This window comes from Apodemus sylvaticus, chromosome 4 (assembly GCF_947179515.1).
Source record: "Apodemus sylvaticus chromosome 4, mApoSyl1.1, whole genome shotgun sequence".
In the NCBI taxonomy this organism is placed as follows: Eukaryota; Metazoa; Chordata; class Mammalia; order Rodentia; family Muridae; genus Apodemus; species Apodemus sylvaticus.
The window spans coordinates 59017582-59040987 of record NC_067475.1 but is presented as its reverse complement, the minus strand read 5'-3'; the positions used below and the strand labels follow the sequence as shown (position 1 = coordinate 59040987).

The 23406-nt window shown below is 40.9% G+C and overlaps 1 protein-coding gene across 1 annotated transcript in view; it reads right to left on the bottom strand.

Moving 5' to 3' along the window:
* Nucleotides 1-1174: 1174 nt before the first annotated feature.
* The window catches only part of Capza1 (capping actin protein of muscle Z-line subunit alpha 1), a 43934-nt gene continuing 21702 nt past the window's right edge, over nt 1175-23406 (bottom strand). The window contains exons 2-10 of the mRNA XM_052179566.1: nt 22658-22721; nt 20703-20754; nt 17404-17467; nt 16495-16701; nt 11888-11967; nt 11249-11327; nt 6521-6592; nt 3580-3642; nt 1175-3260 (exon numbers count right to left, since the gene is read on the bottom strand). Coding sequence (XP_052035526.1) covers nt 3120-3260; nt 3580-3642; nt 6521-6592; nt 11249-11327; nt 11888-11967; nt 16495-16701; nt 17404-17467; nt 20703-20754; nt 22658-22721 — 822 coding nt within the window. The 3' untranslated portion in view covers nt 1175-3119. The remainder of the gene's footprint in view (nt 3261-3579; nt 3643-6520; nt 6593-11248; nt 11328-11887; nt 11968-16494; nt 16702-17403; nt 17468-20702; nt 20755-22657; nt 22722-23406) is intronic.

Here is a 23406-nt window from a genome sequence, read left to right as displayed (position 1 = left end):
AGTCTTCTCGGAATAAGGAAACCAATGGATAGAATTTGGAAAAGGCCAATAGAGGTAACAAGTTAAAGGCAAGGATACTATAAATTATACAAGAATGACATGCAGTTAAATGTTTCCCCAAAGCAGGGAATCTCAGTTGGTGCTGGATGGTAAATCAAGGAAATTCCCTGTTTCGTTGCAAATTAAGATCACAAACCAACCAACCAGCCCTTTTCTGTAAGTCATCAGTGGCTAAAGCAGACCTGGAGGAGAGATAAGCAGTTAAGGTTGAACCAGTGGGAACCAGCACTGAGGCTGAAGCTGCAGGAATTCTCCCATTTTCCCCTCCTGCCTAGCTACTGCCTCAGAGTCAAGGCCTGCTCTTTCATAACCAGATTCTTTTCAACATTGGTGGAAATCTCAAACAAATCTTTTAAATCACTGGTAGCTTTTGAGTGGAGAGTGGTAAAATTGAGAATTTTATTTTTTAATAAACCCTGAACATTTATTTTATTTTTGTTTTTTTGAGACAAGGTTTCTTTGTGTAGCCCTAGCTGTCCTAGAACTCAATTTTAGAATAGACTGGCTTTGAACTCAGAAATCAGCCTGTTTTTTTGTCCCAAGTGATGGAATTAAAGGTGTGTGCCACCAAGCCCAGTCTCTCTAGTATTTATTTTCAAAACCATATTTGTGTATGCACGTGTGACTGCTCAGGCTGCCCTAGAGCTCCAGTTCCAGGTGTCGTGTCCTGCCCGACACAGGTCATCTGAAGAACAGTATTCACCCCAAACAGCTGAGTAATCTCTCTAGCTTCCCTCCAGCTCCCACCCCCACTTTTTCTTTTCTTGGAAATGGGCCTCACACTGTAGTTTAGACTGCTCTGAAATTCACTATATAGCCCTGTCTGGCTTCAAACTCACAGCAATACTCTGCCTTTGTGTAAGAGACTATTCATAGTCAAAAAGGAGCTGTTCTTTACAAGTCTTTGCATATTTACTGAGTCCATACTAGTCCAAAGTAGGACACAATTTCAGAAACCTTGAAGATTCCCAACAAATAGATTGATTATAGTTGAATGTCTTACCTTGAGAACGAAGGTTGATAGAATGACAGACACAATTTTAGAACAAAACAGGTGTATTTCTATTGGACTACCTGGTACAGAAGACTGTGTGGCATGGATGGATAGTATGAATGACAAATAATACAAATATATTTTATTTGAAATAAACAAAAATGCTTACACGGCTTTACTGAGCAGAGAAAGAAAGTGAAGCGGAAGCAGACGCCCTCTGCTCTGACTTGTGCTCAGGACAGGCAGGAAGACGCTATGTGGTTTTTGTTGTTTTTAAAAACTGACCTTTCCCTAAGGCCTGGTCATAGAAGTGTAAACAATGTAAATGAATCCACTGCTACCAGTTGTCATAAGTCACATCACATTACCTGTGTGTTCTAATCACACACACATACCTGCCAATATACCTGGGAAGGTAGCTATATCACAGTTACATTATGAGTTCTAGGCAGGTAGGATGATGGAGAAAGATGAACTTGGAATGAATTTTACATCCTGCTTAGAAGAAAGCACTAGCATTCTCTGAAATACCAGGTTATGACAGACAGACAGACACTGCCTGGGAGCCCTCCACCCTCCTTTTCCCTTTGGTTCACTCCAGCTTTGTGAGGGACACAGCTGTTTATTTATCTGCTTATAGAACAATTCTGCCAGAAAGCATTGAGCAAAGACACCTATTATTCCTTCAATGTCTGTGTTTTCAAGTTTTCTATCCTACTACATCCATAGTATGTCAGCAGTTCTCAGCTATGAAAGAGCAATACTGATGGGCAAAACTCTTCTGAAAATGCCAACATGTGCTGAGGCGGTCCTGCAGGTACTGCCACTGGCAGGAGAAGTGGACCCAGGATGGATAAGAATGAAAACTTGGTATAGCCAGACTTGGTCAGACTGGATCAAGACTTCTAGACTCTGATCCTGTGTTTTAATTTTTCCACACATTTAAACATAGTAGAACTTAGGGGAAAAGTCTCCGTGTGACAATTCTTTTAACAAAGCTTCAGGGCTGGCTACATCTAAATTCCCTTGCAAAGTAGTAAAGCACCTGTGACCCTTACAATAAAAATGAAAGTTCTATTGACTGACCAACAGAACTTAGGGCTAGGGCCTAAAGAGGAAGGATACGTAATAGGCCTAAGTTCTAATCACTGAGAGACAAAGGCCAGTATTAGGGCCTAAACAATGCTCAGAATATTGGGGTGGGGTGGGAGAGATTAAGGGGGAAGCTGGTTCTTTACAGAAGAGCAGAGGATAACCAGGTTGTGATATCACTCCAGCATTCCAGTGATCAGGCATCCTTCACTTCCTTCCGCTAAAGAAAACAGACCCAGGTGACTGACAACCCTGGTTTCTCAGTGCTTTTTCTAAGTTTTTCAGAACTAGATGGGAGGAGACAATGAGAAGATGAAAATAAGCAAACATTCATGTGCAGGGGATGTGGTTCAAGTCTTTGGATTTAAAGACAAGTCCTAGAGAAGCTGCTGCCATGGAATTTCTAGGAAACTTCCTTTGCCTCCCAACATGGACACCAAAAGCCCCAATCCAAATGTCTGAAATCTACCATTGTGAGATGCTATAAATGGTCAAAGCAGTCGGACGGAGAAGGAGTGTGTGTCCACGTAGCTCTTGGTAGCGTAGCCTCTTTAGCTTTGAATGGATCACTGAAAGCTACTGAAGTACTGGAAGTGCTTTAAAGCACAGGGGTAAAAGTACTCACAGATACTCTGTAAAACCAGTCACAGGCCTTCATGGCTAGGAACATTTCCCAACAGTAAAATGACTTCAGGATATATCTCTTTGACATTAAATGGAGCGGAATTAAAAAAAAAAGATTTACAAGTAGATATAGTGATAACAGAAAATTACAAAGCAGAGAACACAAACACACAAAAGAATCAAGACAGTGCTGTAGGTTCAACAGTATTCCATGAGGCTAGAAGATCTGTTAACTTTGTTAACTAGCAAAATATCACTCTTGTTTGTTTATAAATCACTTATTTATCATATGACCACACTGTGTTGAATCCTTTTCTTTCCATGTACTGGAGACTCCTACAGACGGCCTTTAAGCATTCTGCATTTCTTTGCCAATCTTGTAACTGAGTATCTTGTTCCAGTCGATTTTGGTGCGGGTAACTGGAAGCTGCCGGCGCAAGGCCTTGAACGTGGTGTCTGACATAGTTTGATAATTTTCACTAATTGCTGTCTGCAATAGATAATTGATGATGAGTTGCTTGAATAGAAAGAGTTGTTTGTAAACAGGATGATAATCAGACAAAGGACATGTTAGAAAGGCACAGGAAGACAACATGTATGTTGAGTTCCTCTCCCATCTTGAAAGCAAATCAAACTCATCTGTACTCCCGAGACATGGCTATAGTCTCAAAATTGTAAACAGAACGCCACACTGCAGGGCCTGTGAAGTCTCACACTTAGTAATATCCAACAGTATATGCTTTTTGCTAAAGGACACAAAGGATTGAACAAAATAGGTTTACAGAGAAATATCTTCCAAATATTCTTACCTGATACTCATTTTCTGCACTCTCTATGATTTTAATAAATTCCTTGGCAGTTTGGACTTCATTCTAATGAAAGAAAAGAGGGAAATAATATTTTAAAAAATATGTAAGCAATGAAAAGACACTGAAAAGCCCACTCTATGAACTAACACTGTATAAGAATCCTAGTTTATCCACTGCTCATACTCACACTTATCTCTTCAACCCACTGTGAAGGGGATTATGTTCTTATCATCTGACAGATGAAAAACAGAACTTTCTGAAGTGACCTGACCAAAATTATACAAATTATGAATAATAAAGGATCTAGGGACTGGTAAAATGGCTCAGTAGGTAAAGATGCTTGCCCTTAAGCTTGACAATCTGAGTTTAACTCCTGTGGATTGACCTCTGTCCTCTGCATACACAGCATGTGTGTACCACTACTCTCAAATAAATTAAATACATGCACTAACAATGAAATGGGGGGGAAGACAGAAGGGGGGGGGGGAGAGAGAGAGAGAGAGAGAGAGAGAGAGAGAGAGAGAGAGAGAGAGATCCTAAATCTAGCACCTTCCCAGAAGATATACTTGGCTTTTCATTATATACTCCTTAGACATAGCACCCTGTCTTGAAACTGTGTGTGTGTGCCTGTGTGTAGTAGTGGGGATTAAACCCAGAACCTTATGCATGCTAGGCAAATGCACTAGTACTGAGCAATATCCTCACTTAAACTGCACAGCCCCCTCTACATTTTGTCTTTTTTGAATCAAGGTCTCTAGTTCTGCAACCTGACACCTATCTTGCTAGATAACCAAGGATGACCTTAACTCCTGATCTTTCTGCCCTTGTCTCTCAAGTACTAGGATTGCAGGTATACACTTTCACACTCAGTTTCTCAGCCACCCTTTTAGGTTTAGTTTTTTTATTTATGTGTATACATGTCTGTGTACATATGCCCTCAGAGGCCAAACGGAGGCCCTGGACCTCTGGAGCCAGAATAATACAGGTGCTGGGAACTGAACCTCAACCCTCTGTAAGAGCCATCTCTCCCAAGTCTGAGGTCCCTCAAGCCCTTTAAAAATGTTATAGTTTAAGACAGGATCTCAAATTTATACAGACTTGCTTCAAACTGTTAAGTAGATGAGGCAGGCCTTGAACTTTCTTTTTAATTTTTTTTTTTTTTTCAAGACAGGGTTTCTCTGTGTAGCCCTGGCTGTCTTGGAACTCACTCTGTAGACCACGCTGGCCTCGAACTCAGAAATCCACCTACCTCTGCCTTCTAAGTGCTGGGATTAAAGGTGTGTGCCACTCCCCCCAACACCCCCACCCAGCTAAAAGACTTGATTTTGATTTCAACACCTGGTTTAGGTCTTGAAATCTTAGTCTTACATATTCTGGGCTGGCCTCAAACTCTAACATTAGGAGATTTTCACTAAATTGTGGAGGCTGACCTGTTCTGCTGTAGTTCAGGCTGGCCTGATGAAATGTTTTGAGACCAGGTCTCCTATTGCCAAGGATAGCCTTGAATTTTTATTTTTATTTTTATTTTTTTTTTTGGTATTTCGAGACAGGGTTTCTCTGTGTAGCCCTGGCTGTCCTGGAACTTGCTCTGTAGACCAGGCTATCCTCGAACTCAGAAATCTGCCTGCCTCTGCCTCCCAAGTGCTAAAGGTATGCACCACCCCTTCCCAGCTAGTCTTGCATTCTTGATATTCCTGTTCTTACTTCTCAAATGCTGGGATTATAGGCCTGTTCAACTAAACTTAGTTTTATTATTTTTAAATTATGACATTGCTCAAGTTTTCATTTTAAAAATTATTTTATTTTATTAGTGACAATATCTCACATTATAGTCTACATTGTTCTCAAACTTGCAGCAATTCTTCTGTCTTAGTCTTCTGTCTGAGTTTTCAGTCTTGAGTATGAGGAATAGAGAGAGGTATGGCCTACCATGACTGACAGTTTTATTTTTTAATAATGTAAATATCGATAAATAAAACACTCTGGGAAACTAGTTAAGGAAGTAATAACACCATGAAAGGAAGAATTAAAGAACACCATCTATTTCTCCTTTCAGGGTGCAGAACACAGTACTTCCTTCCTGAATGCTGAACATTTCCTAGTTGTATGAATCTAGTCTTAGAAGATTCATTTGACAAACTGAATTCACCGTGCATTTACTGATTGGTGGCATTTCTGTCCTTGAGCAAATCTTACAATTGGGAAAGAAAAAGCAGGGGCTCAGTAGTTAAGAGCACTAATGGCTCTTCAAGAGGTCCTAAGTTCAATAATCAGCAACTACGTGGTGGCTCGCAACCATCTGTGATGGGATCTGATGCTCTGTGTCTGAAGACAGCTACAGTGTACTCATAAACAAAAAAGAAAGAAAAACAGAATACATGTTTTTCAGAGCAGGGCATGCTGGCATATATCTGAAATCCCAGAACTAAGGAGGCAGGGTGGGGGGTGTGGGGGTGGGGGGTGGGAAGACCAAGAATCAAAGCTCATCCTTGGCTATCTATGATCTCATACCATAAATAAATAATGAATTAACAAAGAGCTGGGCATATAGTTCAGTTGGTAGAGTGCTTGCCCAGTACATATAAGGCCCCAAGTTCCCTTCCTAGGACAGTTCAATGTAGCAGTGAATACTTTTAATCCTAGCAGTGGAGAGGTAAGAGCAGAAAGAACAGGGGTAAGATCATCAATGGCTACGAAATGAGTTCAGAGACAACTTATGATTTATAAAATACTGTCTAAAAAAAAAAATCTCCCCCCCAAAAAAACAAGTTTTTTTTTTTTTTTTTTCAAAGACATGCCAACCGCCTTTAGTCAAAGACTTTAAAGCACTACAGTCATTTGGTAGTAAGAAGTACAAATAGAAACTTTTTAATTTGCCTCTTTTATCTGTCCTAATTTTAGGAAAAGACAAGTAAGGCCGACATCCCCCATGTATACTCACAGAAACAGTTACTGAGTCCTGCACATCTTTATGACTAACCAGCTGAACATTGCCATCTTCATAATAATGAACCTGTGAGAGATAATATTTGAGAAGGGTTATATGGACTTTATACAGAAACATAGTGCCAAGGGCCATCTTTCTCCAGCCCCTCAGATAGTCTTGATAGGTAGTTTTGGTTGGCCTGGAACTTGAAGTAATCCTACACTGTACCTCAAGTGACAAGATCTTACTCTAACAGTATCAAAATAATCAACATAAAAAAAAAATCACTGAGCAATAATTTTTCTCTATGAGAATCAAGGACTCTTAATAGGCCCTAGTCCCTAACATCTGAGCTATTTCTCCATCTACATGATTATTAATATTGACAAGTAAAGCTCACTGAGTTCAGGAAAAGCTTGAAGGTTAAAGAGAAGACTAAAAACTAAAATATTTACTAGTAAATTACAAAAATAAGGAGACAGAGAGATGGCTCAGCAGTTAAGAGCACTGACTGCACTTCCAAAGGTCCTGAGTTCAATTTCCAGAAACCACATGGTATCACAACAATCTATAATGGAACATGATCATCTCTTCTGGTATGCATGAAAACAGAATACTCATATACATAAATCTTTAAAAAAAGAGAAAACAAAACAAAAGAAACGCATTTGCTGCCTTTGCAGAGGACCTGGATTCTGTTCCCAGCTTCTACATGGTGGGTCAGAACCATCCATAAATCCAATTACAGGGGATCTGATGTCCTCTTATGACCTCTTTAGACACCAGGCATATAACAAGGCATATAGGTATACATGCAGGCAAAATACCCATACATATAAAATAAAAATAATTTTAAAAAATTGCAAAAATAAGCCAGACAGCAGTGGCACACACCTTTAATTCCAGCACTCAGGAGGCAGAGGCAGGCAGATCTCTGTGACTTTGAGATCAACCTGGTCTACAGTGTGAGTTCCAGGACAGCTATGGGTATACAGAGAATCCCTGTCTTGAAAAACCAAAACCAACCAACCAAACAAACAAACAAACAAAAATTTCCAAAAATAAGTGTTGGGTTATTGAGATGGTTCAGTGGTTATAGACTCTGCCTTATAAGCCTGATGATTTGAGTTCAATCCCTGAAGCTACAAGGTGAAAGGAGAAAAACCAACTCCCTGTGTTGTTTGTTCTCTGGCCTCCTTGGGTGTACTGCTGTACGTGTACTCTTCCCCCATTGATAAATGCAAAAAGTTGCATAATGCAGTTTTGGAATTCCAGCTGTAGTTTAGTGGTAGAGCACTTGCCTGTTCTATTAAGACCCCAGTCAATCCTTGGCACCACAAAACAAAACAGCAACACAGTTTTGAATATGTACAGAGATAAGCCACAATCAAAAACAATTTTCAAGAGTACAAGTCATACCTAGTAGTCCTAAGACATGCAAGGCTCAGGGATTTTGGTAAGTTACAATATCCATTAAACTACCTTTTATTATTATTGGATATTTTCTTTATTTACATTCCAAATATTATTCCCTTTCCAAGCCCCCCCCCCCCCAAAAAAAAACCCTTTATCTCATCCCCATCCCCATCCACCCGGCTTCTATGAGGGTGTTCCTCCACCCATCTACCTAGTCCTGTCTCCCAGCCCTTGATTTCCCTACACTGGGGCATCTATCAAGCCTTCATAGGACCAAGGACCTCTCCTCCCACTGATGCCCGACAAGGCCTTCCTCTGCTACATATGCAGCTGGAGCCATGCGTACTCCTTGGTGGAAGGCTTAGTCCCCGGGAGTCCTTGGGGGTCTGGTTGGTTGATATTGTTGTTCTTCCTAAGGGTTTGCAAACCCCTTCAGCTACTTCCACTAAACTACCTTAAAAGGTCTACAAACTGGCAATACGAACAGGATGAGGGAAGATATTTATAAGTAGGAAACAAAAAACAAGATCCGAAACCTGAACAAGGTTTTGAACATAGGAGTTGTCACCTTAGCAGATAAGACGGAGAAAGTAGACTGGAAAGATGGCTCAGCAGTTAAGAGCACTGGCTGCCTTTCCAGAGGACCTGGGTTCAAGTCCCAGCACTGCATGGCAGCTCACACCTGTCTGTACCTCTAGTTATAGAGGATCTAACACCCTCACACAGATATACATGCATACAAAACACCAATCCACATTAGAAAAAAAAAGATAAAAAAAAAAAGGAGATCACCCAGCAAAGGGCCAAGTATCAGAAGAAAGTGGCTCAGCTGAGGGAAGGACTAAGAGCTCACCATGTGAGCAGATGGTAAGTGAGTCAGACAACCCTGCGTCCACGCTGAAGCTAGATGAGGAGAGAAGCAGAGACCTTATAAACCAAATTAAGATTCAAACTTTATTCTATTAGAAGCGATGGGAAAGCAGTTCAGATAATGTCATTTTCTTCATCTTGTGCTATGGACTGGATGCTAGAAAGCACACCTCTGGGGTTGGCAGGCTCTGAGGGTGCATAGCTTCTTCCTACTTCCAGTTTGCTCTTCCTGCTTTTTGCCTGCGTTTGTTAAGCCTCCTGCTCCAGCCTCCGTGCCACTTGCTCCTAGGCCTCTCTGCCATGCCTGACTCTTACTCCTCGAACCATAAACAAGTGAAACTTCCCTTTGTAAACTGCCTATGGTCCTGGTGGTGTACTGTGTCACCAAAAAGCAACCAATACAAGTGGGAACAATAAAATCTTAAAATTACAAAGAGAAACAAGCCGTGTGGTGTACAGGCCTGTAATCTCATTTGGAAGTGGAGGATCAGATAACCAAGGTTAATAGTTGTTCTAGGTCAAAAGAATACAAGAGACCCTGTCTAGAACCAACCAAAACAAACCAATCAAACATACAGACCAAGAGAAGCCCAGAACTCAGGACTTAGTGCTTAGTGTGGAGAATTTGTTCAGCATTCATCCCAAACAGAACAAAAAAGTCTTGCTTGGTGGCCAAGGCCCATATAACAGGATGAGGCAGCAGGTTCAGTTCAAGGTTACCTTTTGCTAAGTAAGGGCAAGTTTGAGGCTAGCCTGGGCTATAGGAGACCCTGCCTCAAAAAGACAACAAAAAAAGCAAGTATAAACAAAGAGTCATTAGGCCCTTTTATATATCGACAGGTATTGTCACTCTGTGCACTGGAAAAGAAAAAGCACAAGATTCTTTCTATTTGCAAGAGAAATATTTAGATAAATGCATAACAATTTGCCAAATTAAAGCTGATGCCAGTTATAAGAGGTTATAAGAGTTATAAGAGTGCTAGGCCACATGGTGTATTTAATTATCAAAAACAGAAAGATAGTTCTACTATTTTTGCTTGGGCTCTCCATGAAGTAGACCCCAGTAGAAAGACTTGAGGGAAGTAAGCAGAGGTAATCTTCTGGAAGGAAGTTTTGTAAGTGCACTGCTGAGCTGGATACCGCTGTGTAGACAAAGCAAAACATGCCCAGTACTGCCCCACCTACGGGGTACAGGCCCCACCTATGGGGTACAGGTCTCATCTATAGGGTACAGGCCCCACCTACGGGGTGCAGGTTCACTTACGGGGTACAGGCCCCACCTAAGGGGTACAGGTCCCACTTACAAGATACAGGTCCCACCTATGGGGTACAGGCCCCACCTATGGGGTGCAAGCCCCACCTATGGGGTGCAAGCCCCACCTATGGGGTACCATACTTATCTACTAGCTCTCAGATTTCACCGAAGGCTATGCTCAGAGTGAAGAGCCAGCATTTCTATCCTATCTACCTTAGCTGGGCATGTTCCTGAGGCCAGGATGGTAACAAAGTAGACAATAACAATGTACATGCAGCTAAGATGAATGCTGACAGCACCTGCACTATGTAACAGGGATGGAACCTGAGCTTTTATATGTCATGCCCGCTCTCTACCACTGGCCTATGCCCCTGGTCCCCAGGTATGCTTTTGATTAAATCAGAAATATTTAATTTGACTCAGTTAGTCAAAACCACCAGAATTAAGAGTGTTAAATTTCTTCAAAGATACCAGGAGACTCCAACCAAGACAGAGATAGCAAATGAGCTAAGAGACACCATTCAGATGCCTGTCCTGACACCAGCATTAACAATCTCCTTCACTTCACTACTGATATTCCATGGTGACACCACCTGTAATATTCTCTAGAATTCCTCTGCTTTAGTTTAAATTTAACTTAACAATCAACCAAAACCCCAAAACAAAATCTAACAATAAAACTGCTAAAAAAAAAACAAGCAAACAAACCCACAGGTCTCTCTACATAGCCCTGGATGTCCGAGCACTCACTATACAGACCACGCTGGCCTCAAACTCACTGGGGACCACCGGTACCCCATCCTTCCTGCTGTGACTAAAGGTGTGCGTCACCATGCTGGGCATCCAGCTCCTAACTACCTAATACTCACTTATTCTTCCTTAAAACCAATTTCATTGTTTCTAAAAGATCTTGCTATCCTTGAAAAAAAGAAAGTAATCTAGTAGCATTCCCCCTTCACCTCCCCAGAACAGTTCTCGTAACTCCTGGGCAGAAGGCTGCTCCTCTACTCACTGCCACTGACCTCCTTTGCATCTGTACATAGTCAGTCCTCCTCTCCCCTCCTCTCTGTGGGAGTGGGATGAAACCCAGGGCCTTGCTCGTGGTAGGGAAGTGCTCTACTAGTCTTTATTTCTAATACCAGAAAAAAGAGCAAAGGGCACCTCTACTTTAACCGCCATCTATAAATACACTAGACTCTTACCTGAATCTTGAGCACTCCAACCACCTGGGCTGAAGGTGGTGTGATGGTGAACTTCCATTCTGATCTCCAGCGACCATTCCTATAAACACACACGGAACACGATACTGTACAATCAGCAGGAGCACAGGAGGAGGTGACCAGACACAGACGTATGCAATAATGTTGGTGGGAGCTAGTCTTGATGTGACATCAAGATCATCACTACATAAAAGTTGGGATCCAGGTAACTGATCATAAACAAGCCTTTCCTAAGTATGGGGTCTCATTTTTCCCTTTGCCCCTCTGAAGAGTACAGGCTCGTCTATTCTAATCACAGGGGGTCTTCTCATATCAGGGGAGACTGCTTCGGAAGACCATACTGTACAATCAGGCCCAGGAATAGATAACCCCAAGGAAACCTAAGACTCCAAGCTGCATACTGTGTAAACCACATGTTCTCACTTGGTATGACAAAAGGGTACAGAAGTCTTAGAAATGGAAGGAATCTAAACAACGTCCTTCATTTTATTGATGGAGAACTAAAGTCTCTAACTCAAATAATCTATCCCGAGTTTGGTTTAAAACAAAACCTCAGTCACTGGTTTATATTTCCTTCCAATATAAATTAAATAAAAACAGAAGAGAACATCTATTCCTTACCAGAAGTTTTTGGGTTGAAACTGGTGGCTTTCAATACATGCAATAATGGTCTGTTGCCCATCTATAGTTTTAGCATAAACCTATTGTTGGGGAGAAAACAGTTAGACATGAAAAACATAATTACTTTATAAGAAACCATACAGAAGCAGTATGCTAAATGGCAAACGTGGAGAGGACTAACGTAAACGAGGAGGTCAGAGGCTAATGACCAGGCTTAGAACACAGGCCTTCTGGGATGTGAGCACAAAGCAGAAACAAGAGTTACAGTGACTCCCAGGAGGCTACTGCTTCTGCCTTATCATACTGTGAGTGAGTTACCAGTTATGCTGGGCCTTACAAAATATGCACAAGTCTGACAGGGAGGAACTGAGGCTAAAGACAAGTCAACAGCAGGAAAACAAGCATGTGCTAATGACCTGCCGATTGGTCCTGCCATGTTAGTGGGGCTGGGTGAGATCTACTAGTGGGAGACAAAACAGAAAAAAGTAGGCCATGCATTAAATAGCAGGTAAAAAGTTTATACCGTATTCTATTTACAAGAGACAACAAAACAGGACCAGAATCATTTTTCTGGTAATGCTGGTACAAAGGATAAAATGGACAAAAAGCTGGAGGTCAGTTAGGAGGCTACAAATTAATCTAGGCAAAAGTATAGGACACTGTGAATGAGAAAGGAAAGGAGGGATATTGTGCAGAAGGAAAAAAAGTTGTGCTGGCTAGTTTTATGTCAACTTGACACAAGCTAAAAATCATTTGAGAGGAAGAAACAACAACTGAGAAAATGCCTCCAAAGACAACTCTGTAGGCAAGCCTTTGCTGCATTTTCTTAATTAGAATTCAGTAATTCTTAATTGATGGGGGCGGGCCCAGCCTATGGTGGGTGGTGGTTTTGGAGTCTATAGGAAAGCAGGCTGAGCAAGCCCTGGGAGCAAGCCAGTAAGCAGCATGGTCTCTGCATCAGCTCCTGTGTCCAGGTTCCGGCCCTGTGAGTCCCTGCTTTGACTTCTGTTAATAACAGACTGATGCAGAAGAATAAATCAAATAAAACCTTTCCCGTTAACCTTGCCTTAGTCATGGAGTTTCGTCATAGCAGTGGTAACCATAACTAAGACAGAAGTCTAGCTATATGTCATAATCCAAGGGTAAAGGGAAAAAGAAGTCAAAGTATTTCTACACCTGAATGATGTGCACCAACGTGGTACCATCAGCAAATTGGGAAACCCAGATGAGAGGTCTACCCGCACTCAGAAGTACCAACTCTCAGGGTAGATCAAGTGGGGATGTGAATGAAAATGCAATCACCAAAGAAAGCAAAGAAAACAAGCGGTGCTTTAGAGTATCAAATGCATCTGTTGTGTATTTTCCCTTTGACATGGTCTCATTCTGTAGCCCAGCCTGGTAATCCTGCCTCCACACTGTTAAGTGCTGAGATTCTAGATGTAATTCCATGCTCAGGCTTTGCCTATACTAACTGCACTATAAACTCTGTCACTTTCATTGTCTTGGTTTTGTCTGAGACAGTACTTCATATTCTGTTGCTCACCCTGGCCTGGAACTATGTAGGCTAAACTAAGCCTCAAACCTACAGCAACTCTTTCTTCAAGCTACCAGTTGCTGGAATTACAGCCATGAGCCCTGGATATCTCGGTAGACTATAAACTTCCAGCACAGAGAAATCCAACTTTGCAGAGTGTCGAAGTTCACATGTGGAGGAAAAGAAAGCAACAGCTATAGAGTAACTAGAATTGATGGGTGTTGACAAAGCAACCTAAGCAAAGGATTATGTACAGAAGCAGGCGGCTGGGCTTAGTGTGAAGTGCGATATAGAATTAAGGACCCAGAAGACAATGCTGGCTCATTATCTGCACAGAGTGTCAAAGACAGTGAAAAGTCAAAGGTTGAGACTTGCAATGCTAGTGAAGAAATACACTAACAGGGGAAAATGTCCTTGATTTCCTAGTGGGACACAGCTGCAAACCTGGAGGAAGGAGAAAGCAGAGACGAGGAAGAAAGAACATTTACAGGAATTAATGTGATTGACACAGCTTTCCTTCCCTTTAAAGGTGAGAGAGAGAGAGAGAGAGAGAGAGAGAGAGAGAGAGAGAGAGAGAGAGAGAACTGTTTCTAACTCAGGCATGGTGGCACATACTTTTAATCCCAGCACCTGGGAAGTAGAGGCAGGAAGATGGAAGATGCCAACATCAAACTGTTTCAAAAACACAAACAAGAGCTTATACCTAAGTAACAGGGAACACCAGAATAGAAAAAAAGTACACAAAGCCACCCTGAAGATACAGGACAGCATAAAATCTAGATAATAGAAAGGGAGAGGAGATGGAATAGGGGGCTTGCAGAGGGGAAACAGGGAAGGGGGACAACATTTGAAATGTAAACAAATGAAATAACAAAAAAAAGTATAATGGAAGGAAGAATAAGGTTTCTAATGGAGAAACAAGAATAAAATCTCAGTCAGTCTCAATTTTAATTAGATGTAGGAGGTTAGATGCTGCTCATCTGATAGTAGAAACTGTGTGGAACACACTGTACAGAAAACGAGATACAGAGTGAGATAAAATTGGGGCTTCTAAGGATGCTAAGGATGAAGGTTACTAGGATACGGCAAGCTGCACTGGGGCCATTCTATCACCTGTAGCTCATGGAACTAAAAAAAAAAAAAAAGAATAAAAGGTCTCAATAGGGTTTTTAGCTATTGAGCTCCCCAGATTAAAAATGTACACCACCAGGCAGAGTGGTATACACCTTTAATCCCAGCACGCAGGAGGCAGAGGCAGGTAAGATCTGAGTCTGATATCAGTCTGGGCCAAACAGTGAGCTCCAGCCCCGTTAAAGCTGCACAATGAGACCCCATCTCAAAAAGAAACAAATAAAATTGAGGACAAACTTTGAATTGAAATAATGGTAAATGGAAAGTATCTTTATTTGACCAGCTGATTTCTAAGAGAGAATGCATTGTCTCTTTTCCTGAAAAATGTTTGAAAAGGTAACTACCATGACATGTTTCCTCTATTATTTAGAAAAGATAAAACATATAAGAGTAATGGCACCTTCCACTTATGTACAGCTTACATTGTGCTAGACATGGCCCTAACATCTTTCTACTGAATCCTTATAACAACACTATGCTTTATTATACAAATGAGGAAACTGAAGCACAGAGATGCTAGGTAATTTATACCTAAGGCCACAAAACTAGTTAAGTGACTGGGTTAGGATTTAAACTACTCAATAATTCATAGTGTTCTTAACTATATCCCTATTAAACTCATCATCACTACAGGTTTAAAAGTCTGTATAGTTGAAGATTGTTGAGTAGATTGTGTACACACACACACACACACACACACACACACACACACACACACACACGCGCGCGCGCGCGCGCACACACACACGTCAGGTGTGGTGAATGAAGCCTGAAATACCAGTACACAGCATACAGTCTTAGGAAGGAGGATCATCTCAAGTTCAAGGCCAGACTAGGTTACAGACTGAGACCTCATCTAAACCAACCAACCAACCAACCAACCAACCAGGGGGAAAGTTAATATATTTCAAGTTTCTACACTCAACTGGGTCATACCACAAAGGATATTTCAAAACATCATGTTATACATCTATAAACATACAATTTTATTTATCAGCTACAAAGTTAAAAATACAGGCAGGCCAGGTGCAAGCCTGGATTCCCAGCTTCTTGGGGCTTCTTAGACAGAAAGACTCAAGAGCCAATGTCAACTAAAACTATAGAATAAGTTTCAAGGATAGCCTGGGCAACTTAGTGACCCTATTTCAAAACAAAAACTATAATGACAACTGGGGATACAGCTAAGTGGCAGAATGCTTGTCTAGCATGTGCCAGTCCCTAGGTTCATCTTTACTTAAAAAAAAAAAAAAAGCTAAAACACAGTAAAACTAAGTATGATGCAATCAACTATAAACCCCACCACCCACTTCCAACTCTCAGCAGATGCCTTACAGTCCAGGCTGCCCTCTAACTGTTTGCAGAGTGACAATGACCTTGAACTCTTGACTCTACTGCTCCTCTTTCCAAATGTTTTAAGATTACAAGTGTATCATCAAACCTGGCTTTGATAACTTTTTTGATGGGTATAGGTGATTTATTGTGGGTGAATAAGAAAAATATAAAATATAATATGTGGATATTTTAAAGTGTCCTGCAATGAGATTTTAAAAAGAAATTTTCTAGGGCCGGAGAAATTGCTCAGTAATTAGGAGCATGGCCTACTTTAGCAGAGGTCCTGGATGCAAACCCAGAATCCATGTCAGGTGGCTCAAACATCTAAGTGCATTTTCAGGGGCTCCAACATCCCTAACTTCCAGGGGCACCTGTGCTTACATGCAACACCTGCCTCCACTCATACATAATTAAAAAACCAATAAAACTAAGTCTTTAAAAAGGACATTTTCAAATGCTTATATTGCTTTAGAAATTATTTACGGAAGAAAATACAGAGATGACAATAACCAAAAGAAAAGAAGTGTGGTGGGCCAAAGGTTCAAAAAGATGAGGTAAATGTAAGAAAGTAGCTTTGGACAGTTCTCTGAGGAGCAGGCAGATACTTAACAGTGCAGAAGCCGTTGGAATAATGATCTTTCACGTAGGCTCTTAGAGCACTGTCACACGATTCCCTCCAAGACTTCAAGCCTCCATCCACATCCTCTGGCTGCGGATCACTTGCTTCTTTCCGTAAATGATCAAACTTAAAGGAAACTTTGTTTCTTGGATCTAAAAATCTGCTGTTACCAAGGTCACCATGCTCTGTAATTAAGACCTTCCAGAGAAGAATTACAAATATAAGTAATTTTACAAAAAGACAATTCTTATCATGTTTTGCAAGAAGAAATAACAGCCTAAGAAAATTAACTTTTAATTTCTTTTCCACGTTGACTTTTAAACCATGTATCATTTTTATTCTCATAAAAATAAAACAATGTTTTCCTCCCCCTCCCAACAATACCCTTTATATCTTGATTTCTATCTAATGTATTACCCATGTGTATATAATCCTAGTTATAACACCAACTTTCATGTATTTATTTTCACATACTTTATGAAACTTTTAGGACCACTGTATAATTGTGGGCACTTAGTAATACAGCTACATGATCCAAAAATGTATTAAATGAGATTTTTGTCTTGTCCCTATCTCCTAACGAGCAGATTCCTTGAGTAACTTAGGCTAATCCTAATTAATGTCTCCAGTATTTTTGTTAGACTTCCTCTGCACCTCTCTGGAATCCAGGCTTATATAACATAGCTATAACTGCGCTTTGTGTCAAGTCAATGGCACTCTGTTTTCCTATGGGGTGGTGATGGGGAACCCACCTAGTATTACCAGAAAGAAGAACTTTTTAATATGTAAACTATTTTAAATATCAAAGACATAAATACATTAACAACCAACTTCCTATCTGCTTTGACTTTTCCATCTCTGCTACCTTCCGAGCACAGCCAATGGAACAGCAGCCATTACCTGGTCATCGTAGCCTTCTATCTTCACAGGTGTGAACTGATCCATGTTATACTGGGCAAACGCACTATTTAAAAGAATTGAAAAAGTATATAGTATCTCCGCTTTACCAGCTACTTTAATCCAAACACTTTGGAACCATCCTTAACCTTTCTTTCTCTGACACTTCATCTCCAACCCACCAGTTTTATGAGAACTATAGCCAGAATCTTACTCCCCAGGTTTACCACTTCTACTCTGAACTATTATCTTGCCTCAGTTCAGCCTCTGCCCGCTTACAAAGTTATTAGAATACATAGCTGGTAACTATTCTAAACCTTAAGTCTTACCACATCATTCTCTATTTACTTAACAATGTCATCTCGTTCAAAATGAAACTCACTCTTTAATGTGACATTTAACATCTTATTTATACTAGAAGTGCTAGGCACTATCAGGCAATGGGACTGTGGCTAGAACCACTGGCACCAAAATATAAAAAAGAAAGTAGGCTGATCTACTGCACTGTCTGTACCCAGCTATGAGTCTCCTTTACCTTATACAGGGAGCAGCAATGACAGTGGGCACCACTGGAACAGCATGTACTAGGCACCAACAGGAGTCCACACAAGAGTGTTTCATTACAGAAATAAAAGTGACCAGGCTGGCCTCAAACTCAGAGACCTGCCTCTACCTCCCTAGTGCTGGGATTAAAGCTGTGCACCACCACTGCCTGGATAAAAGAGAATTTTTTTCTCCCCATAAAAAAAGCTAAATACTTGGGCTCAGGAAAAAAAACAAACAAACTTCTTCAATAAGTAGCTTCTCTAAGAAATTTGCAAGAATTTGAACGAACACACACTCATATACACATAGAGCTTTAGAGTCTGTGGGTACAATTAAAACAGGTGAAGCAATTTGAACTCTGTACTGACACAATCATTCCTAATTGGAAAACAGGACATTTGAGTTAGAGCAGCATTCTTCAAGGGTCATGATCCCTTTTGGGAACCAACATATATGTATGTATGTATGTATGTATGTATGTGTGTGTGTGTGTGTGTGTGTGTGTGTGTGTGTGTGTGTGTGTGTGTGTAAAATGACCCTTTCACAGGGGTCGCCTAAGACCATCTACATAACAGAAATTTAGATTATGATTCAAAACAATAGCAAAATTCTTGTTAGGAAGTAGCAATGAAAATAGTTTTACGGCTGGGGTCACCACAAGATGAGGAACTATATTAAGGGGCTGCAGCAGTAGGCAGGCTGAGAACCACTGTGTTTTCATTCTGTAGCCTAGGCTAGCCTTGAACACATGTTAATCATCCTTTTTTACCTACCAAATGCTGGAATTACAGAACTGCACTACTGTGGTTGCTTCCAATCACTTTTCAGGACATTTTACCCCAGTATCAGTGGCAATTTATCAAGAAGATATACAGAGTATCTTCAATGTATTCCTTAGTTTGCTCAGTAATTATAACTCAGAATCATTCAAGATGAGAATCACAGTGATGGTCTAGAAATCCTGGGTTAACAGAGTCTAGTCACAAATGCAGCATAGGCAGGCAGATGATTGATTACTAGGTGACAAATGTTAAAACACTTTCTATATCCAAAATTCAAACAGATCATATAACATACCAGAACAATTTCATGATAGTTATGCATTTTACATCTACAAATTCTTGCCCTCCCCAGATCACTCTTTTCATCAACACCCAATTCAGGTTTCCTCTTTACAGAGAGCCTTTGGGCAGTAGGGTAGACAAGAACAGAGTACTGACAAAGCCAGATAACAGGGCCCTTAAAAGCCACACTATTTACACTGATTCTAGAAGGATTAACAACAACAAAACAGAATTGCAAACCAACAAACCTCACCAATGTATGTTTTTGAGGACAAAGAGGAATGAAAATAGTATTTTTGTGTGTGTGTCACATCATCTCACTTATTTTGTTTGCCTAGAACTTGCTATGGAGCTGAGGTTGGCCTTGAGCACCTGATCCTCTTGACTGTCTTATAAGTGTGAGGATTATAGTAAGCATCACTCTACCTGGCAGGAAATGGTATTTTAGGAAGATTAGTTAGCCTATTACTGAATAAGATCCAGTGACCAGGAAAAATAATCATGACTTTAAGTTCTATTATTCTAGAAGCTTCATCAGTCTTTATTAGCTGGCTAATATTTGTATAAGTAGCAGTTTAAAAAAATTCATAGTATGTCTAGGCACAATAGCACACATCTGTAATCTTAGCATAGCAGAGGCAGAAGGGGGTGTGGTAGGAGGATGGGGGAGAGAGGGGCCAAGAGCAGAGGCAAGGTTGCTTTGAGACCAAGTTTGAGGCCAGCCTGGTCTACATAGCAGGTTTAGATCAGTTAAACTTATAATGAGACTCTGGCTCTCTAAACTAAAAAAGAATTCCATATGAACTACAAAAATCATGCTTTAAAACTATATTAAGTTTTAAGGAAGCCAATATTTTAGGGGGAACATATTTCTTCTACTAAAAATAAAATTTAAAAAGAAGAAAAAGAAAGAAAAATAAACAAGACTTATGGTTTGGATTTTACCACAAAAGGTCCTCAATATTTCCTAGACAACAGCTCTTAAAACAGTTTTCTATAGCTAAAGAGACTGACTATCTTAGGAGGTTCTAGAAACTTAAGGAGATAGGCCCTAGCTGATAAAGGCAGGTTACTAGGGCATGTCCTTGGGATTGTATCTTGTCCAAGCCCTGCCTGCCTGTTTGACATTAGGTAAAAAAATCTCTGTCACATGTTTGTGACATCATGATGGTCTATCTTACCCAGGACCAAAATCAATATAGCCATGGACTAAATACTGTTTATAGTAACAAACAAACACATTCTTTCTTTCTCTCTCTCTCTCTCTCTCTCTCTCTCTCTCTCTCTCTCTCTCTCTCTCTCTCTCTCTCTCTCTCTCTCTTTTGAGGCAGGGTTTCTCTGTGTAGCTCCAGCTGTCCTGGAACTCACTCTGTAGATCAGGCTGGCCTGGAACTCAGAAATCTGCCTGCCTCTGCCTCCCAAGGGCTGGGATTAAAGGCGTGCACCACCCCGACCAGCCAAACACATTCTTTTAAGAGTCCATTCTCTCAAATACATGGTCATAGCTATAACAAAAAACCAGAGAGACTAACTGCTTTATTTCCGGTCACCAGCTTATCCACTGTTAGAGCAACACTCTAAGCGGGATGAAATGGGTTGTTGGTTTGCAGTGCTCATATGAGTACCTTGCACAGGCCAGTCGGGCTCTGTAACTGAGCTGTACTCCCCACCGTGGACTCTAGAGGTACTTACTGTGCTGCCCCTTCCCTGAGAAGATTGTCATTATTAAGCAGTAGCCGGACATCTGAGGAGGAAAGCAATGGAATATTGAGTACAGAACAAATTCAAGAAATCTTAGCCCATTTCTAGAATATGTTTTTAAAATTTGGGGCTTACAAGATGAATCTTCAGTTATATGTTTCCATGTATGGAAATTCTAAACATGGTACTGAGTAATGGCCAGTAATATTCATAGGTTCCTACAGAATTGTCTACTATAATAATCCAACAAAAATTCTCAGGGAACTTACTCATCTCTCTTTCCTGCTTCCCTTTCACTCCTTCTTGACAGATCTCAAACTCAGACTGGCTTGAAACCTCCTTTATGTAGCAGCTACAAATGACCTTGATCACCATGCCCAGTTTATACCACGGTAGGGACTAAAGCTAGGGTTTTGTGCGTGCTAAGTAGGCCCTCTACCAACTGAGCTACATTAGGACATTTGTCTTAATTTGTCTGAGATAAGAATCTCTGAGCTGGCCTAAAAACTTACTTTGTAGCTAAGGTCTAGACAACTCTTCTTTTTTCAGGTTTTCTCTTTTTCTTGGCTGTCCTGGAACTCGCTGTCTAGCCTAGGCTAGGATCGTACTCTCAGATGTCTACCTGCTTCTGCCTCCTGAGTGCTGGGATTAAAGACGTGCCACAAGGCCAAGGACTTTGAGCTTTTGATCCTCCCGCTTCCACCTCCCAAATGCAGGGGTTAGAGGTGTAAAAGATCTCTTTTTTTAGTTTTGAGACCAGGTCTCACTATGTAGTCTAGGTTTCCCTGAATTTGTAGTTCTCCTGTATCGGCACTCCAAGTGCTGGGATTATAGGCACACACTACCACACTCACCTAATATTATATGGAATCGATGGGAGTCTTGGGGGATAAAAAAGGTCAGTCGGTAAATTTATTGAGTATTTTTTTCTGATTTTTGTTTTTTAAACAAAGGTTCATTCTATACCCTAGGCTGGCCTGAATGAGAGTAATTCTCCTGCTTCAGCCTCCTAGGTACTAAGATTACAGACACTGGCCACCATTTCTGGGAGAATCTGAATTTGTTTTGTTTTCTGAGACAGGGTTTCTTTATGTAGCCCTAGATGTCCTGGAATTTTTCAGATATAATCTGAAGTTCAGCCACACTAGTCCTGGGAAATGTCCTGTGTATAGAATTTGAGGAAAGGCAGTGAAAATTGAAGCTTTTACCTGTCGTGATAAAACTAAAAGGCATAGGAAGAATAAAAAAGTAATAAATTTGACAAGTCAATTTATTGTCATTCCTTTAAAGCATGAAGCTATGTTAAACCTCCACTCATTTACTTTAGTTCTGAGACCGCCTTTAGTGCAGGATGTCCTGCAGCTTGCAGCCATCTCCCGTCTTCAGCACCTCCACAGCTGCTGTCCCAGGGCTGAAGTGTAGATGTGAGCCACAGGATAGCTACCCGAGTCTTCCCTTAGCTGAGAGCGATGTCCTAATTGATGGGTTAGGCAAAGCTAAGTGTTTGACTTAAACCTAGACCTGAATCTTACTTAGCCTTTACACTCAGCTGCTGAGTTGCCGTAAACAAACTATTTCAATGTTTCTGAATGTTGATTTCCTTAGCAAAGCTTTAGCAGGGGTAACAATCAGGTAAGAGGAAGCACTCACCGCTAGGCATGCCCATGCTCCAGCACTCAAGAGTTCAAGTCTAGCCTGGGCCACAAAAGACCAAAATTTAAAAAAGAGAAAGGGCTGGCGAGCTGACTCGGAGCTTGCTACTGGGCTTGAGGACCCGGGCTCTGTTCTCAGGACCCATGTGGTGGAAGAGCTGATTCTCAAAAGCTGCCTCCCTCCCCAAATAAATAAATGAAATAAAAAATTAAAAAAAAAAAAAAAAGAAAAAGCTAAACAGTGATGGTGATTAAGGAACACTTAATCACCAGTCAGGATTAATCCTTACTTACCATTGAACACTTCATTAAACTCCCCTGGGGGTGCATGGGTGATGAATTTAGCGGCTATGCGTACCTAAAGAAAAACACAATGTATAGTAAGTGTACTGTGACGAGAAACATACAGCTGTTTATAGCCAGGCATCATCTAATCCTAGCACTTAAAAGACAAGAGGATCTTGAGTTTAAGGTCAGCCTGGATAGGTACCTACCTCCCACCCACAAAAACAAGGCCAACAAAGCAATTTTTTAAAACAAATTTTGAAAAGTTATTTTATGCACATGAGTACATTGTCACTGTTTCCAGACACACCAGAAGAGGGCATCAGATCCCATTACAGATGGTTGTGAGCCACCATGTAGGTCCTGGGAATTGAACTGAGGACCTCTGGAAGAGCAGTCAGTGCTCTCTCAGCCCCTGAGCCATCTCTCCAGCCCCAAGACAAATAGTTTTTAAAAAGTAAAATGTAAATGCAAATAACAAACCATTAAAATTGTGTTTACCTTAATTTCCCCCCTTCATTTCTTTTTTATCTGTATACACAGTGCCCAGAGGCCAGAACAGGATGTCACATCTCCCGGAAGTGGAGTCATGCAGCTGTGAGCTGGCATGTAGGTGCTGGGAATCAAATCCCAGTCCTCTAGACAAGCAGCCAAGTGCTTGTAACCAGAGCCATCTTTCCAACAGCAATTTTGTTGAAAGACTTATTTATTTTTACTTATGTGTCTGTGCCTGTATTGTGCTAGTATCCAGAGGCAGG